General features: G+C 34.7%; 1 protein-coding gene across 4 annotated transcripts; it reads left to right on the forward strand.

Annotated features, from left to right (window-relative positions):
• Positions 1–9,502: 9,502 nt before the first annotated feature.
• Positions 9,503–17,042, forward strand: LOC110093901 (two-component response regulator-like PRR1). Of its 4 annotated transcripts, none has more exons than XM_020818941.2 (6): positions 9,503–9,990; positions 14,614–14,694; positions 14,774–14,907; positions 15,278–15,442; positions 15,783–15,858; positions 15,946–17,042. In XM_020818941.2, exons 1-6 carry the CDS (start codon positions 9,831–9,833, stop codon positions 16,764–16,766), a joined length of 1,437 nt encoding a protein of 478 aa, XP_020674600.1. In that variant the 5' UTR covers positions 9,503–9,830; the 3' UTR covers positions 16,767–17,042. The 4 variants fall into 4 exon arrangements, with proteins under 4 accessions (XP_020674600.1, XP_020674601.1, XP_020674599.1 ...); XM_020818940.2 differs by having other exon boundaries at positions 9,504–9,990; positions 14,536–14,694; positions 15,287–15,442; XM_020818939.2 differs by having other exon boundaries at positions 9,508–9,990; positions 14,536–14,694.
• Positions 17,043–19,067: the final 2,025 nt, after the last annotated feature.

The raw sequence follows: 19,067 nt of genomic DNA on the forward strand, positions 1-19,067 counted from the left end.
GTCAAAATTAGTTAAGCTATTACTATTAGTAGGGGTGTCGAAAATGGGTTACGGATCAGGTAAAAAAAATACAATACGGATTAGACATAGTAAAAACCCGGGTAAATCCGACCCAACACGGATAACCTAGGCCGCATAGGAATTGCTCGTCACACATGTCAAGCAGGCGTTGGCGGATGTTGTAGAACACATGAGTTGGACTTTTTGGTAGAGGCAAAGGTGTAGAGGCCAGAGGACACCCAGGAAGAATTGCGAGTGAGAAGCACAGTCACACGGGTTAGGCTAGCCGTGGTTAGGGCTTGCAATTGTGATCTAGTAAAGATACGGGTGGACTCAGGTGGGAAGGGAGATTCACATGGAATGCATGTGTCATTGTGTACCTATTATAGGATGGGTCAAATCTGGACACACTTCAGATTAGCGGGTTGATCAGGACCCAACCTAATTTTTCAAACTGGTTGAATCCTTGAACTCAAACTCGACGTATTTTCCAAATGGGTCGACCCTAGCCCAAAATTTTGGGGTTAGGTTCAATTTGAAATTTTGGGTCGTGTCAAATATCGACACCCCTAGCTATTAGATAGTACTGATTGCGAATATGGATTGTGTTAATCATGGAAATCATTTTGTTGAGAGTTTAATCATCGATTATATGCATGATGATACTAATTATAATAATTATATCAGCTCCCCTTAAGTGGATAGTCAAAGAAGTGATCATAAACTTGTCATAATAAAAATCAAAGTAGCAAATTGGTAGAGATTTCTAAGAATATCAGTTAGCTGATCTTAATAAGAAGTGCGATGGATAACAAACTATTTGGAAAGAATGCATTCCAAAATAAAGTGGTCATCAATTTTAATATGCTTTATCCCAACATAAAAATTTTAGATTAGGGGAAATTTCCATGGCTAGATTGTTATCATAATATATAGTAGTATCTATAGATAATGCAAACTCTTGACAAATACATTAAAGCCAAATAATATCAATGGCAGTGGTAATAAGAGCATGATATTCAATTTTATAAGACATGCAAACGACTATGGACTATTGAACACAACAAGAAATAAGAGTGAGACCAAAATAAGCATAATAGTTAGCAGTGGACTTGCAATAAGTGGAATCACCAATTTAGTTAGAGTTTAAGGCTTCGTTTGGAATGGATTTTTTATTGCTTCTTAATGTAGCTTTCAAATATAAAATTTTTAATTTTTGTACAAAAAAAAAACTTTAAGAAGCAGTGAGAAAGCCGTCCCAAATGAAGCCTAAATATGCATGTAGTTGGAGATCTCCTTGTATAATGGATAAGCCATGCAAGATGATGCCCTTGATGTAACAAAGAATTTGTTTTGGAAGGTGAAGATGACAAAGCAACATGTTGTGTGTATGTTTACAAATTTTATTGACATCAAATAGGGTACATAGTTGAGTAATTGTAAGGTACTGTAGAGACTAGACTAATTGGCAAAATAATTTGAGATTGAAAATATATGTATTGGAAGATGGATTCAAAAATAATTTGGAAGGATGGGGGATAAAAATAGCTTTACTAGAATTCATTCCTGCTTTATGAAGAATTTCTTGTGCATATTTGGCATGGCTCAAAAGAAGTCATGTGTAGGAGAGTATGATTTGCTGTCCAAGAAAATAAGAAATTTCATCCAATTTTTTTTAGCTAAAATCTATTTTAAATATTTTATAGGACTGTGATTGCATTTTATTTATTTTCTATAAGAATAATTTCATTAACATAAATAAAAATGTGAAATTGAATACATTGAGTGTGACGAAGCATACATATAGGATCACTAAGAGTGACGAGAGTATCGACTCAAACATAATGTGTTATGTGAGCTTCAACAAGTAGGATTTTAACTATTTCAATAAGGTGTATGCTTGAATTATGTAACCTCACTTGTTTGAGGACTATAAGGATAGTTTAATTGGGGCATAATGCCATATTGAGAGAGATTATTTGGTAGAGTTGTTTTGTTATATTTGATTTAAAAAACATTTATAATTTTCCATTTACTAACTTGGCCAATGTATGGTGGCATTCATTATTATGATTATGAGTCATTTGAAGAGGAAATTACTATGCTTAGGAAGTCACAACTTGAAATGTATCTTGAAGAACAAAAAATTGATAAGAATGTTAAGTTAGACATATTACATTTTTGGAAAGGTAATCAATGCATGTATTTTGAAGTGGCCGCTATGGCTCAATATATTTTATGCATTCCCATTTCCACAGTAGCTTCATAAAGTGCATTCAGTAAAAGTGGTAGAGTATTAGATCAATGCAGAAGTGCTTTAAAACTTGATATTGTTAAAGCCTTAGTGTGCAGTAAAGATTATTTGTATGAAGATTATGGTAATTGTTCAATTTATTTGACATTACACCTTAACTGGTTTTCTCTCTTAAGTTGGTTGTAATATGATTTTTTTTTTTTGTAGTTATGAATGATGCAAAACTTGAGGGAGTAATTGAGGACATCATGAACCGAGGTTAGGAGTGTAAACGAGTCGAGTTTTAGCACTAACGAGCTCAGTTGGTTAGTTGAAAAGCAGGCTCGAGCTCGAGTCGATCTCAAAAAGCGAGCTTAAACTCGAGCTCGTTCCATTAAAATTAAGTTAGAGCCAGCTCGCGAGCCGCTCAATTCAGTTTTGCATTTTTCCCTTTTTTCATTTCTGTCGCATGTGGACATTTTTCCCACCTGTATTTTCACGCTTGAGCAGCTGTCATTCGGACAAGACATAGCTATTAATGACAGTCGTTTAACATATATTATAGTATATTATATATATTATTTTAATTAAAGCAATGCTCATTTTCCCCAAAAAATCAATGTTCCCGTCCCAACTCCCAAGCAATTCTGTGCGTCCCAACTTCCAACATATATTATAATATGTTTTATATATTATTTTAATTATTCATTAACATTTATTTTAATATATTATAATACATATTATATATTATTTTAATTAATAAATAATTAACGAGACGGCTCGTGAGCTCACGAGCCGAGTCGGCTCAAGCTCGAACTCTAGCTTGACTCGTGAGCTTGATAAGCTCAGCTTGCGAGCTCATAAACGAGTGAAGCTCGAGCCGGCTCGGCTCACTTACACCCCTAACCGAGGTATTTCAGAAATTGGCAAGGAAGATGCCAAAGGTTAAGCTAACAGAGTTGCCTAGTTGGTATTGGGGACGAAGTTTTATTATATTTTCTAAATTATCTTGATCTTGTTGAGATTTTAATTAAATGGTCTTCTGTGCTGCTCTGGAGGGTTATTGGTTGGCGGTTGCTGCTTCAGTCTTTGATGTTATAGACATGTTGTTGTTGTTGTTGTTGATTTTATGAAATTCTTTTCTCTTTTTTGGACCTTTTGTGTCTGTTTTTGATATTATTTTACATGATGCTTCAGGGTTTTTTGGTGTTGCAGAATGTAGTGTTAGTTGTAGTTATTTTTGGTGTTGTTATTTACATGTTGCTTCTAGTTTTTTTGGATGAGTTTTCTATTTTGCCTTGTTGGGAGCTGGAGTGCTGGAGGTTTTCTACTTTCTAAAGCATATATGCATATGGCTTCTTTAAATTTGTTGGCCTCTTGCATGTTGGGGTTAAATAATATTTTTTGTTTTTTATTTTTTGAAGCTTACGCCTGATGTAATGAGTGTAATATGAACTTCTAATGTTTAATCAACTCATCTGTTTGATGAATTAAGGTAAAGGCTAAAGGGTATAGCTATGAATGCTTAAGCAATGATGAAAAACCTTTTAAACTGAAAGTGATAGCCGTCGTGTGTTGGGGGTAAATTGGTTAATACTATTGCAACCAAGTGGCATTTGTGTTAGCTTCAATCAACAGCATATACTTTATTAATTCATTGATTAAATGTGTTGGAGGGTTTACCTGAGCTATTCAAATAAAGCTTTCTACTTATACACTTATATAATCTCATTATTTAGAATTTTATAATTTTTATTTGTTTATTACTTTTAGACTTTAAGTGTTTAACTATATTTTTTGACATTTAATTCAAGTTGAAGTGTTGGACAATACAGGTTTAATGATATCTTCATTCTTCAAGAGTTCAAGTTGAAGTGTAACTGTATAAGAACTAAGAAATATAATTTAAGTTTATTTGTAAATTATTTACTTTGTAGTTTATAACCAATGTAATATGTAACATTGTAATTTGTAAAGAACCTAAACAATTTAAATACAAGTTAAAGTTTTTTGTATGCATTATCTTGCAAATTTTCATTTATTTAATTGCAAATTAATTTTTCGAAGTTCAAAATTTTCATGCATTTAATAGTTTTCGAGTTGGGTCGGGTTGACTCGAACCCGATCCGGGTCGGGTTCGGGTTAGGAAAATCGACCCGAAACTTTAATTGAGTCGGGTCAGAATCTGCCAGGTCAAAATTGGATTTGACCTGAACACGACCCGCCTATACGAATTGACACCCCTATATTTAACCAACCCTAATAAAAATAATAGTTTAAAATTATGTAAAAATTAGGATAATAAAAAAAATAAAAAAAAAATAAAAATTAGGATAATAATAAAATTTTATATCATAATTCAAATGAGCACTACTTCATACATTCAAAAATTGGTATAAAATAAAAATTTAGAGTATAACTGCAATCTTATACTTAAATTCACAAATGATAAGTTAGGGGAACTAGTATAAATGATAGTGAACTAAGAAAATTTTAAGTTTATCTTCAAACACATTCAATCTTTAAGCTACATTATTCCATTCAAAATTTAAAATTCAAAATTCAATGATTATATTCATAACATGTAAATTCAAATTAAGTAGTAATAAGGATGACTAGTTAAGGTAATTAGTAATATTTTTTTTTAAACAAGAATTATTAATATTCTAATTGATATATTATTAATATCATTGGATTCGCCCTTTTAAAATATTCATTTTGATAATAATTCTATTATTAAAAATAAAATTTGAATGATAAAAAAAAAACGGTCAACACTTTAATATGTGAAAGTTATGCTATAATTGGATATTCTCCCAAAAAAATTTTCTATGATTGGATACATATTTTTTGATGAAATTTCAATAATAAATTTTTGACTGAATTTTGGTACCCAGTTTTTTTCCCAGTTTCTTCACCCCCATTTGAAGGAACTTTTATTTAGTCCGGTCACAGGACGTAGCTCTACGTTCGGCCGCCAGTAGAATCGCGCTACGCGTTCTCACTATTTACCGCGCGCCCTGACAACCTGACCCGGAACGGACCCAGGATGGCTCGGTATTTCTCGATTTTGCTAGGTATTGCTCGGTATTACTTGGTATTGCTAGGTATTGATCGATTTGTTTGGCAATAACCAATACCGAGCAAATACCGAGCAAATACCGAGTAATACTGAGTTGTAATAATTGCTAGGTTCCGGTCCGGGTCAAGTCATCGGGCCGCGCGTTAGAGAGTAAGAGCACGTGACAACATGTTATTGGCGGCCAAACATAGCTCTACGTCTGATCAGAGGACGTAATAATTGTTCCATTTGAAGGCCCACATACCTTAAATTGTTGATGAACACATCAATGCAGGAACAACTGCATAAGATATGTTTACAACTGGCACCTCCACTTTTGCCTACTATCTTCCTTTGAGGGCCCAGTTGTGTCGGACCCCCATGCTGGCCCACCAAAACATGTGCTAATTGGGTAGCGACTCCAACCTGATCCCATCGATCGACGTACAAAATATGCGCCAGCTCACATTAATTGAGCCTAGAAGAGTAAGTAAAGCAAAATGATTCTACTCTCGTGTGTGGGGCAAATTATTGCATCCGGACACCAGATTCGTCTGGACACCAATCCGATGTCGCCACGTCACCAGGGACCTAGTGTATTTGAGTAACGTGGCGTCACCGGATTGGATGTCCAGACATCCGGTGACCATACGCAATAATTCGCCCGTGTCTGGAGATGTAAATGACCTGAGCGTTGAACAAATAACTTATCAATAAAAATTCATTTGTTATTATTAATTAAGTAAGATTAAATATTTTTTAAATATATGATATTTTAATAAACAAGTTTAAATAACTATGTGTTCAACTCATTTATGTTCATGAACAAAATCATTTGAAGCTTGTAAATAAGCTCAATATGAAGCTTTTTAAGAAGCTCGTTAAAAAGCTCAATTTTTGTTTGATCGAAAGTTTAATAAATCTAATATAAATATTTTACATTTATTATAATATAATAATATAATAATGATTATTTAAAAATTATAAAATTAATTAACTGTTATAATATATATTATCATAAATACATCATAAAAAAGAGAGGTGTTCCATAGATTTCAAGATAGAGATTCTTCCTACATAAGTTGTCCTATTGAGGATGAATAGAGGAAGTTGGAAGATGTATATTTGTTTCTTGATATATTCAATCATGCAATTGAATTTATTTCAGATATTTAAATTAAAGTATGTGTTCTCTAATTCATTTCTTTGAACATAACTTAAGAAGATGTTAATTAATTCTTTGAATTTGTTAAGGTTCTTATTACCCTACCTCTAACCAATTTATGCCCGAGTTTTTGGAAATTAAGATGTTTGATGAAAATTGTCTGATTGGGCTCTTTCACATAAGAGTGATGGCTACCATTTTAAGGTTTTTAGTGTAAGGGCAAAATACTCATTTTGTGTATGTTATTTTGTAGTGCAAGAAAGAAATTAAGGAGTTCTCACTGGTTTGAATATAATGATTAGTGTTTTTCTTGATGTTATTTTGGACTTGTTTTTGTAGTGCAAGGACTTATTACTCATAACTTCTTGATGGATAAGTAGTAAAACTACTTGTTTTAATGCTTGTATGTTCTTCTTCTTTGTTTTATGATCTTAGATCATTGTGGAAGCCTGTGATTTGATTTGGGTTTTCATTTGATGTTGTCACTATTTTTTTTTTTTTTTTTGGTTCATGTTCTTTACCATTATGCTTGGTAAAAATGCAAAAATAATGCAACTGTAAGTTCGTGTTAGATGACGTCTAAGTTTCTATTCTAAATCTAGTCGTTGTTTATATTTATGCATATCGAAGGTAGAGTTATCCCCATATATGATGAAAATGGATCTTAATTTGTGTAGTGCTAGTGTATTTGGAGTCTCAACTAAATCGATGTAGTGTTGTTTTGATTCAAATGGTAATAGCGTGCCTATCATTCTATTACTTATGCAGGAAAGTTTGTATACTCAAGGAGTTCATAGAACCACTGAACAAGGGCATTATACCAGATGATATTGAAGTCCAAATTTTAGCTATTCTTATAATGGTAAAATTAGTTTTATCTTCATAAAATTTGAAATTACTGTTAATTTCTTTGATTGCTATAGACATCCTAGTAAGCAATGTTTAGTGAATTCTCTATTTGAGTAGAAACATTTTTTTAGATCACTTTAAGAATTATAAATAATATTTGAGCTTCATTTAAGAGGAGTGATGCTTTTAGAGCCAATCAATATAATAATTTATTATCATAAGACATACAAAGAAAATATCAAGATCTCATGAATTCAATAAAATTACTGCAAGACTCCAAGTAATGATTAGAAATGGAGAGAAAAAATGGATGAGATTCTTTACTTGATGAAGTATCATATTTTGTAATATTTTTAAAGTTGATGTTCCTAGTTTGAATTTTACATTCAAAACTCATCGATAATCAGTATGGAGAAATAAGGAAATACAAAATTTGCATCATTATCACGAGGATTTATCTTACATTGTTGTTGATATATAACTTGAAGAGCTGCATAATAGATTTCTAAAACTACTACTAAATTGCTTCTTTATGTTGTGTCTAAATCCAAGTAACTCATTTTTTCGCTTATGATAAAGAGATTTTAATTCGAGTTGTCGAGTTATATTACAGTTAAATTTGCGGCTCTTGAATACCAGTTGTCCATATACATTCTTGATATGTCTAAAACAAGGAGTTCTCCTTTTTTGGTAGCATTATTGATTTTGCAAAATAAATTATTAAGATTAAGAAAGATAATGTGTATCCCCTTATTTACAGGTTTATTGTCTTGGCATTAACTCCGTCACTTGCCACTGCTATAATGGAGAGAGTATTTTCTAAAATGAAGATTGTTAAAATGGGTGATGACTGGCTCAATAATTATCCAGTATCATATATTGAGAAAGAAATATTTAACTTCATTTCAAATGAAGCTGTAATGCAACAATATCATAAAATGACAAATAGAATGCAAAACTTGTAACTTTTTATTTATCAATTATAATGTAATATAAGAATTTATTTTAAATCTTATCTTATCTTATATATATATATATATTTATTATTTTTTTAATAAATTTGATCGTCCTAAAGATTAAAGCTAACTCCATCCTTAGGAGTGAATCATGAATCGTGCATGTGGCCAGATTGGTCCTCATGAAAAACCCAACCAAACATTAAACTAGTGGGAACAGGTTTGAACCACCAGTTCAACCGGTGAATTGAATCTTGATTTTTAAGATCCAACTGGTTCAATGCATAATTTTTTTTAAGTAATTTAATTTAATAAAAATATTTAATTAAATATCAAATAAATTTAAATATAATATATTCAATAAACTCCAAAAATTATACACTAAACATTAATTAATCAAACCAACATGGTTCCACTTCCCTATGTGGGAAAATTATTAGGTCTGGTCATCGGACGTAGAGATAGGTCCGGACACCAATTTAAAAATTCATTTAAATTTAAATTATAAAAATTGTTCTTTTTTCTTTTTATAATTTTTTTAGTATTACATTTATATTTTTGCATGTTAATTATACCATTATTATTTCATATATATGATTTATAGGTATAATTTATATTAAAATTCTAACATAAATTAGTAATGATTTATATTAAATTATATACTTATATGTAAATTAAATTTATATTAAAATAATATTATTATTTATTACGTCTTCCGATTGAACTCTGGTGGAACCAGCTGAACCGAAAACGTCTCCTTCTTCCAGTTCTTTGTTTGGTCCGATTTTCACAACCTTATTTTTTACACCATCTTGCATTTTTTCCTAAAAGAATATTGTTTATTACCATTAATTTTGTTTTGTTTGTTCTAATTATTCATGAACAAGCTTTCTTATAAGAATAATTATAGCCCATTTGTTTGTGATGAGCTCATTTGGCAGTTTGTGCTTGTTTGATAGTTCAAAGCCCCTTACTAGACAAAAAATAATCACTATATATGCTTGTTTGGTAATTCAAAATAATAGCTAGAAATGTTTCTGAATATATTAACTTAAAAACAACAGAATTTTTTTTAATATTTTATTTAATTTTTAAAAATTCTAATATATTTTAAATAAAAATATCTTAAATTTTACTAAATAGTCAAATCAATTCGACCACAAGCCATTTGTGGTGCTGTCCTTACGGACTGACGATTCAGCTTGCCCACTTGGACCCTGATACAGCTCGTCATGCGTGGTAAGAGAAAAAAAATATTTAAAAGAAGCTCGCTGCCCCTTTCCTGATTGATTGAAGAAGAGGACGAAACTGGTTCGATAAACTGATCGAAGATGAAGAGGGTGAAACTGGTTCGATACCGAAGACGGTGAAAGGAGGGCGTCTGGCGAGGAAGACTTGCAATCGGAGCTGCTTTCTCGACTGACTTCAGATCTCTCTTTCCTGTCCTTTTCGAGAGACGGGGGCATCATTGTCTCTCTCTCTTTTGCGCATGGCCTGGCCGCTGGGAATAGGTATAGGTAGCTATAGGAGTTGATTGGTGGGTGTGGCTAGCACATGGATTTGTAGATGAGAAGGGGGATGGAGGGCGGCGGCCGATTGGAGGGCGGAGATGCTGGTGGCCGTCGCTTTTCCCTGGACCGTAGCAACCTCAGAGTGCTTCTCTGCGACAAGGATCCTAAGAGCTCCCAAGAGGTTCTTCGGCTTCTCAACAACTGCTCCTACCAAGGTATGTATCTCTATCGATATATGATAGGATCACTCGGTGTTTTTCTTGCAGTCCTCATCCGGTTATTCTCGTACACAAGCTTTTGAAGCTATGATACCAAGCTGTTTAACTTGAGCATTCCGTAACATGAATCCTTCTAATCTTCTTAATTCTTGTTCGCACTTTCTTCAGAATTCTATAGATGAATTTACAAATCGATTGTGTTACCATGATTAAATTTCATGAATGAAGGTGAAGGTAAATGACTTTTCATTTGATTAGACTCTGGATGCAATTAGGATAACTTTGGAAATTGCTTGATTTGACACAAAAATGATATCTTGTTTCTTTATCTGCCTTTAACTTTTTGACTTTTCTTTTTCTTTAGTTTCATTATCTTTTCTTATCCAATCCGATTATTTCATCATTACTTGGATAATTGGCACAGACAAGACGGAAGCACCCAGTCTGAGTAACAAGAGAAAACGGAGAAATTATTCTGTGTCGGCCAACTCCAAACTTGTCCGGACTCCAATTAAATTAATACACATGAAATTTTTATGACCCCATGATCCAATCCAGCCCATTTATGAAAAATTTTGAAATCACGTCGGCCCATTCATTTTTTATGTTTTTGAAAAAGAAACCCACGAAAGCTCTCAAATATTTAGGTTTTTTGCATAATAAAATTTTTGGCACCTCTTGAGAAAGAAAAAATGCGGAAGAGACGATGAAGATTGGTTTGGAAGAGGATATTGCATTCTTTGAGCTGATGATATGCCCACTGGATGTGGAAATCGAAAGGCGTTATCCAAATGTCCAAGAAGAGGAAGACTTGAAGTTGAAAAAACTAGAGCCGCGAGGGTTCAAGGGGGCAGTGCCCCCTGGCGGGGTTCTACCTGCCCGACAAGTTGTGGGGTCAAGGGGCAACACCCCTGCGGGGGTATCCAGGGGTAGCTCCAGGAAAAATAAATCATTATACACAATAAAGATTGCTCTGATTGCTAGGCTCTTGGATGGCCTGCCACCTTCCTTCCATTTTATGGAAAGGTCATTCCTCTGATTAGAAGGTGCATAGCAATAGAGCTTTTGGGCCAAGCAAGTTGAAAAAGTCATGTTTGAAGGCTAGATAGGAGCCTTAGGAACCTACCAATTAGGCTTTCACTTTATAATATTAATGCAGTACATAGTAGTACACAACAACAATACACAACATTCATGCAGTACACGTACAACAACAATACACAACAGCACACAACATCAATACACAACGGTCCACAACAGTATACAACATCAAAATGAATAAAAACATCACCTAAATGAAAGATAAAAAATGCATAATAATTACATCTAAGAGAATAAATGAGCGTCCAAAAAATTGTTATTTTACATAGTTGATTTACAGAAGTATACGTTTTCGCAGCATTCGACATATAAATTTTTTAAGAATACATTCTAAGTGAATGTGTGTGAAACATCACAAAAAATACATAAATCATTGTTGCCTAGTTTATAAATTTCTCGTTGAAGTATTTGGGCTTGTTTGAAAACTTGATATGCTTTGAAGGTGAACACAGTTCTATTGTATTTGCTTTTACATCATATTTCTCTATTGAAAAACTAAGCTCTATAAAATGTATTTTGCCTCATAATATACATTGAAAGGAAATTATTAGGTAAGTAAAATACACTTTACTCTTAAGTTTTTTTCTTCTTTTCCAATGGCTCTGCAGAGAATGTGATGTCCTTCAAACCAATCTCCATCTTCATCATTTGTTTCTCGTTTTTTTTTTCTCAATAGGCACCAAAAGGTTTATTCAGCAAAAATCCTAAATATTTGAGAGCTTTCAAGGGTTTCTTTTTTAAAAACATAAAAAATGAGTGAGCTGCCGCGATTTCAAAATTTTCATAGCTGGGTTGGTTTGGGTCGTCGAGTCTTAAGAAATCAGCATGTCTTAATACATAGAGCTACATCCGGAGTCTGCACAGAATAATTTCCTAATTAACAAAGAGAAATAGTGATACGCCTTAGGTTTCACAAATTAGGGTTTGCCCTAATTTTCCTTCAAGATGAAATTTCTCCTCCAAATCCAAGAAAAAATCAACACAAGAGGGATGAGAGGAAGAACAAGAACATTTGCATTCAAAATCCAAGAGAAACAAGATACAATTTGTCCACTTCGAGAAGGACAAGGTCTCCCACTACAAACCCTAGAAAAACAAGAGAAAGAAACTAAGGAGGCTAAGAGAAAACTCAAATCTTGCATAACCCTAGAAATCTCCCTCTATTCCTTACTTAAAGCAAGCCAAAAGACCAACAAAACCCACTAGTGGGCTGCCCAAAATGAACCGCCCAGCTCAGGGCAGACCCGAGCCAAACCGGTCCAGGATTGGACCGGTTCCGCTCAAGGCCGAACCGTCCCGCCGCTCCGTCGCGTCCCGCGCTCCCCTTCGGCTAGCCGACTGGCGTGGCATTCCCCCACGCGGCTTTCGCTCGCCTGCGGGTGCCATCCCTCCCTCTGCGACCGGGAGGCGGATCGCATCAAATAGCTCCTTGGTATTTTTCGGTACAAATTATACCTTATGCAAAATAGTGATTATTTGTCGAGCAGAGCTCAAAAGATTTCCTCCACACATGCTTAGTATTTTACTCTACATTGACATAACATAGGAACAACATGGTGCAATTCATGGTAAAAATACTTGGCGCATAAAATAGCTTTCACACCTGATAATCTCCTAAATTAATAGAAGGGTGGGCGTTTGTGGGGGAGATATCATGATGTAGTATGCAATGTTTGTTGACTCTGTTAATCATGAATATGATACAGGTTGTGAGATATGATTATTGGCACATAAATAATATAATAAGTCTTAACCTTGTCTGAACAACTATTTTGGATTGACTTGATAAATTTTCATTTTTCATTCATCTCTATTGAGTATTGTGTAACCTATTCCATGCATTATTTTGCCTTTCTAATTAAGCTCATTACTTTGCCTTTCTAATTCTTCAATATTTTGTGTACCTATTCTAAATTCTAATGGATGCATTTTCTACCCTTCATTATAAATGTTTAAACCACTTAGACTATTTTTCATTCCTTTATCTTGAAAATATTCTACTCTCACCATACCTTTAATATAATCATTTCTTAGTTTATTTTTTTTTTTAGTTTTACCACACATCTATTTTATTGTTCTTCTTTTTTGCTCAATTTTATTATCAATAACTTTTTTATTACTCAATACGTAGATGTAATTGAAGTTTTATAAATTTTTCATTGAATCTTCATAATATTCTCTTATTGTAGAGCACTCGATCACTTCTGCATTATAATCACCTAGTATTGGGTCGTATAAGAGATCCAATATACAAACCTATCACCAATATCCATTTTTTAAAAGCTTTGAACTCTCTGCAAAAATTCTCTATATAAACATGAAGAAGTGCTCATTTATGGTGACTTTAGTTATTTTCCTTAGCTTATAGTATCATGTGAAGGTGTCTAAACTGATTCAGAAAAGGTTAGGTCATTAGGTAATGGTAGTGCAAATCTCTATCTATAACTGTATACCTTGCATGGATTAACCACATTTCACCCGAGGTTTAATTGAGGCTTTAATAATATTATGACCCTTATCACCTAATTCCTAATGTGTGAATCACTGAATTTATATGAACCTCGACTACCTCAAGAACATTTGTCAAAATCAAGAAGCTGTTGATTAGTCTACATTTATTGATTTTCTTGTTTTCTTGACATCAATAAGGCCTTTAAGGTTCTAATGGTGTCTTTAGAATTAGCATTAGAGGAGTCCTTAGACAAGAACATCCAATTACTTTCTTTAGAAAGAAACTAAATGCATGTGTCAACATTATTCGATCTCTGATTGTGAATTTTCTGCGATAGTGTGAGCACTTTTCTATTCAAATCATGAAGCTCTCAAATATTTAAATGCTTAGATGAAATTGAGTTCCCAACTCAAATGGTTACAATTTTTGCAATAGTACACTTCTGTCCTCAAACATGAGTTTTGTGTTGACAAAACACGCGTAGTATAAGTTTTAGTTTTTACACACCATTTGTATAAATGTTGTTAGATTTGAAAAGATATCTCAACTATCCAGCTTTGTCCTTTTCCTCACTTTTTCTGGCATTTCTTATTTCTTAAATGTCCGATCTGGTATTCTAAATCATATGAGCACTAACCTATTTAATATCTTCTAAAATAACTTCGCTTTGCTTTGTTGTTGGTGTTGCATTCAGAAAGTCTATAATCTTGCAGCATGATGCATAGAAATTTTACCATCATTGGTTTTGTAGCCAATCCGGTGTGAGTGGTGATTTAATCTGATCTAGGTTTTTCTTGTCGCCACATTCCCAATTGTTCTTATTATACTTCTTGTGAATTTATATTTTTTTCTTGCCAATTCTCGGAATTCGATTCCACAATCTTGGCAATAACTTTAACAATTTTTACCAAGTTGCCGCCCACAAGGGTTCTTAACTAATGCATGCTCTCAGACTTACAGTGCACTTTTGTGAATCTGTTATATTGCAGTGACAACTGTGAGGACTGCTAGACAAGTAATTGATATGCTTACTAATGGAAATGAAATTGATATTGTACTTTGTGAAGTTGACCTTCCTATAGCCGAAGGATTGAAAATGTTGAAATGCATATCCAGGAAAAAGGATTTGATGCGTATTCCTATTATTAGTAAGCATTTTTTGTACAATGAATTGCTTGATTTTTTTTTTTTTTTAATTCTTTGTTTATGATGTGTGTTACACCATAGTGATGTCTTCTCGAGATGAGGTTTCAGTCGTTGCGAGGTGCCTGAGATTGGGCGCAGCTGACTATCTTGTGAAGCCTCTGCGTACTAATGAGTTATTGAACTTGTGGACGCACTCATGGAGAAGAAGGCACATGGTATTAAAAAACTTGAATTTCTTATAGTGCATTGCTTCTCATATCCCCTCTACGCTGACTCTGCTTCAGCATTGGCCCCTGCGTGGCATGTCATAAGGAACTATATTCATCATGTCTATGTAAAAGGTGTATATTGCATTTAGAAAAATTATTATGTGCGGGTCCGGATTCGTCCGGAGACCAATAAAAATGCACCACGTAGCCCCAAAAATTGTACCGCACTCGGTACCGAGTGCGGAACCGGACGGTTCTCCCGTCCGGTATCCGCACAGAATAATCGCTCTTGCATTTGACAATGGTGAAACATGACAAGCCACAAAGGGACCAAGCCTATGACTAGATCTTGTATTTTATTGCCTTATCTTGACAGCTTGGGCAGGCAGAGAAGGATTATTTTAACCAGAGCATTGGAATGATATTCTCAGACCATAGTGATGCCAATACTAATAGCACTACTTTCCTCTCAGAGGACACTGATGACAAGATTAGGACTAGACACCAGGAAGTGACTCTATTAGATCAGAAGGATCATGAGGTAAAATTTAAATCGCTTTTGGTACAACGACAAAAATTTCTGGCAGTATAGGTTCTTTAACTTGTATCATTTTTATGGCGTTGAGAAAAAAATTTTGCTCAGCCTTTTACTAAATACTTTCTTATTGGAAATATAATGTAGCTTGACCCTCAACATGAAAGTCGGCTATTTTCTTCGGCTTTATTTGGAACAGCTTTCTTATTGCTTCTTAAAACAGCTTTTTAATGGAAAAAATAATTTTTTTCAACTAGAAAGCTGCTTTAGGAATAAGTAATAAAGCCGCCCAAACGAAGCTTAATTGATGAATCAAGTTTTCCATTTTTTTTATCAATGTCTCCAGTTTGATGAATCTCGTGCGGAATCTGATCAAAACATTTTATCAGAGGATAATGCTCTGCAGCATTCTAATCATCCTGGTAAGCATTTTGAAGCTTTGTCTGCTTGATGGATCTTTTTTTTCTTTTTTTTTCATACGGTTATCTTAAAGAACAATAGTATACCAGTTTCCTCAGGAAAAATACTTTCATGGCCTACGAAGATGGATCTAAAAATCGGTCAGTCTTCTGCCTTTATTACTTATGTCAAGTCAAGAGCTCCAACTAGCCATCTAGATCGGGATGCTACTCCACCTGGCCTTTTGAATGGAAAGGAAAATCTTCTTGTTAGAGGCAACATTGAAAGCCACTTTCTGGAAAATTTTGTCCCAAGTAACGAGGACGTTTGCAATAGAAGTATGTTACAAGATCCCGAGGAATTACCCGTTATTGTACGTCACGCTTCTCCCTGTAAACATTTACTTCCAAGAACTGAGGGACAAATAGATGTTCTTGGAATGCAACCAATGTTCCATGTACCATTTTATCTCCATGGACATCCTTCATCCATGCAAGGGGTTCAGGGAACACTGTATGATGTACCTCAGTCTCATCATTCTCCTATGATGCAGCATTTTGCTTACTATCCTGTTCCCATTAGTTTGCCTTCGGGGCATAGGCCTCTGACGCATCTGTACTCATCCTCTACTAGTTCACATATGCCACAGTCAACAAATGGTCTTGCTGAAAGGCGGGCAGCAGCCCTTAAGAAGTTTAAGCAAAAAAAGAAGGAACGGTGTTACGATAAGAAGATCAGATATATAAACCGTAAGCGGCTTGCTGAGAAAAGACCAAGAGTGCGAGGGCAGTTTGTTCGGCAGGTGAATGACGTTGATGTTCAACTAAATGATTCTCCGGGTATGAATGATTATGATTCTGATGAGGAAGAAGATGAACCTTTATCCAGGGAATATGAACTTGATTCTTCTCCAGAGCATGATACTTATTGAGTGTTGAACATTTAAATATGTTTAGCTTACAGACAGGTAATTGGTATTTATTTAAAAGCATTACCAAACGCCTCATTTTTTACCAGTTTGGGGAAAAAGCATACAGCTTATTAATGATGGTTGCATGGTGTTCTTTAATAAGCTCTTCAGTAGTCCGTGTTAGTCCATGACAACAATTTCTTAGTTGAATATGTAGCATATTATTGAATTTTCATTACACACACGAGTGGCTTTGAGTATCACTATCATATTTTAAGACTAGCACACTTTTGACTAGTAAAGTGGTGACTCTGGCGTTACTTGTACCATTATCAATTCTCAAGTTTTTAATTTTTTGTTCGAATTTAAGAGTTTGAATTTTATTTAGGTTTGTTGCAACCTAGAAAAATTGTAGCGGTAGAGAAATAGAGTTTTGCGTCCTAATTTTGCTTGAATGTCTAAGACATAATGCCAAAGATTTTCTACATGGAAAACTCAAAGAAGGAAAAAAATATAGGATCTTGTCTACTTTAAATGATTTCACTATATATGTTGGAATTATAAATTTTGGCCAGTCCCTTAGTTTGGAGATGGTAAATTTTCAAGAGTTTGGAGAGTTGACGGAAAATATGGTGGTCCTGTTTGGATTTTTAAGGTCGAGTACCCACGAGTCTAATTATGATGGTTGTGCGGCGAATGTATAACGGTTGCTATTGGGCTGTAGGGATGTTCGACACTAGTATTTGGTAGATGAAAAGTTCAACGGTGGCAGTCAGTCAATGAAAGTTTCAACCAGTGCGGTCAGCCGTCGGAGGTTTGACGGTGACATCCAAGTGGTGGAGGTCTGATAGTGGCAGTTAGTCAATGGAAAGTCTGACACAGCAGTTTGGTGACTGAATTCTGACAACGACGGCTCGTGTTGCAGAGATCGGACAATGTCGGTCGAGTAGCATAAGGTCCAATGGCGGTCATTGGACAACGTAGGTCAGACGATAAATAGCCTGCGAGAAGTCAGGTGACGACGGTCGGGCAATTGAGGTTTGGTGGCGATGGTCGACCTACGAAAGTCAAGCATTGATGGTTAGTTAGTGAAAGTTCGACAACAAAAATTAGCTAGCGAAAGGTCGATGGTGGCGATTGAGCAACAAAGGTTCGTCGATGACGGTCATCCTCGCTGGCAATGGCACTCAAGTGGAGCTTCCGAATTCTTCAAGCTTTTCAGTCCTCATGAATCTCTGGCCAAACATACCTCTCATGTAGGGAATGGAGGCATATTTATAAATTTTTGGGAGTGGCATGTTCTGTAAATATGTAGAAAATCTAGATCACTCTATCAGATGGTTTGTATTAATCCCCTTAATAATAACGCATTCATTCAATAGTTAAGTGCCTTAAGCGATCTTGGGCTCGTTGGATTCGTCTTGTACGCTCGATTCAATTATAAGAATGTCAATTTTAGAGATAATTTGATCATCCAATTAATATTCAAAATTTTAAATTATGCTTCTAATGCTTGATATGGGATCATTCGGGCTCAGATTGGATCATTTTTGGTGGCGTAACTATCATTGGATTCTTCTTGTCGAGACATTTTGTTCGACTATAAGTTTGTAGAAATTAGAGTTCGGATGATCTTGAATTTAAGTTTTGATATATCACCAAAAAAATTATCTTGATCGGGCACGAATCTCGAAGTATATTCAAGTCAGGAATTTCCAAAATTAAATCTAGAGTCATCCAAGCTTCGATTTCCTGGAACTTATAGTCGAACTGAATGTCTCGAGAAGATGAACCCAACGACACTAAATTCAACCCGATTCGAGCCCAAATGGGTCCAAATCCAAAACCTGAAGCGTGTTTGGAAGGCTCAAATCATAAATTGGATGGCCAAATGTAACATGCTTATAGTTGAATCGAGTGTCTCGACGAGACAAATCCAATGAGCCCAAGATTGCTTGATTCTGACATCATTTGGGCACTCAAATGCTTGATAAATGCTCCACGATCAAAGGAATCAATATAAGTCGTTCATTGAAACACTCCCAACATGTCATTCATCTTCTCTATATTTACAGAGCTTGCAACTTCCTAAAAAACTATAAATAAATAATATTCTTCTCATGGAAAGGATGGGAGGAAGTGGAGGAAGAAAAGAAGAGCTTTGAGGTTGAAGCTCCACCTCATCACCACCACCAACGAACTTTCGTCGACTACTGTCAAACTTTTACCTAGCTGTCGACTAACACCGAACTTCTTCCCTACCTTTGTCGCTTGACGGCTACAATCCTTCCAACCACCGTCACCCGCCAATTATTGTCCTTC

The sequence above is a fragment of the Dendrobium catenatum genome, unplaced genomic scaffold (genome assembly GCF_001605985.2).
Source record: "Dendrobium catenatum unplaced genomic scaffold, ASM160598v2 fragScaff_scaffold_737, whole genome shotgun sequence".
NCBI lineage: Eukaryota > Viridiplantae > Streptophyta > Magnoliopsida > Asparagales > Orchidaceae > Dendrobium > Dendrobium catenatum.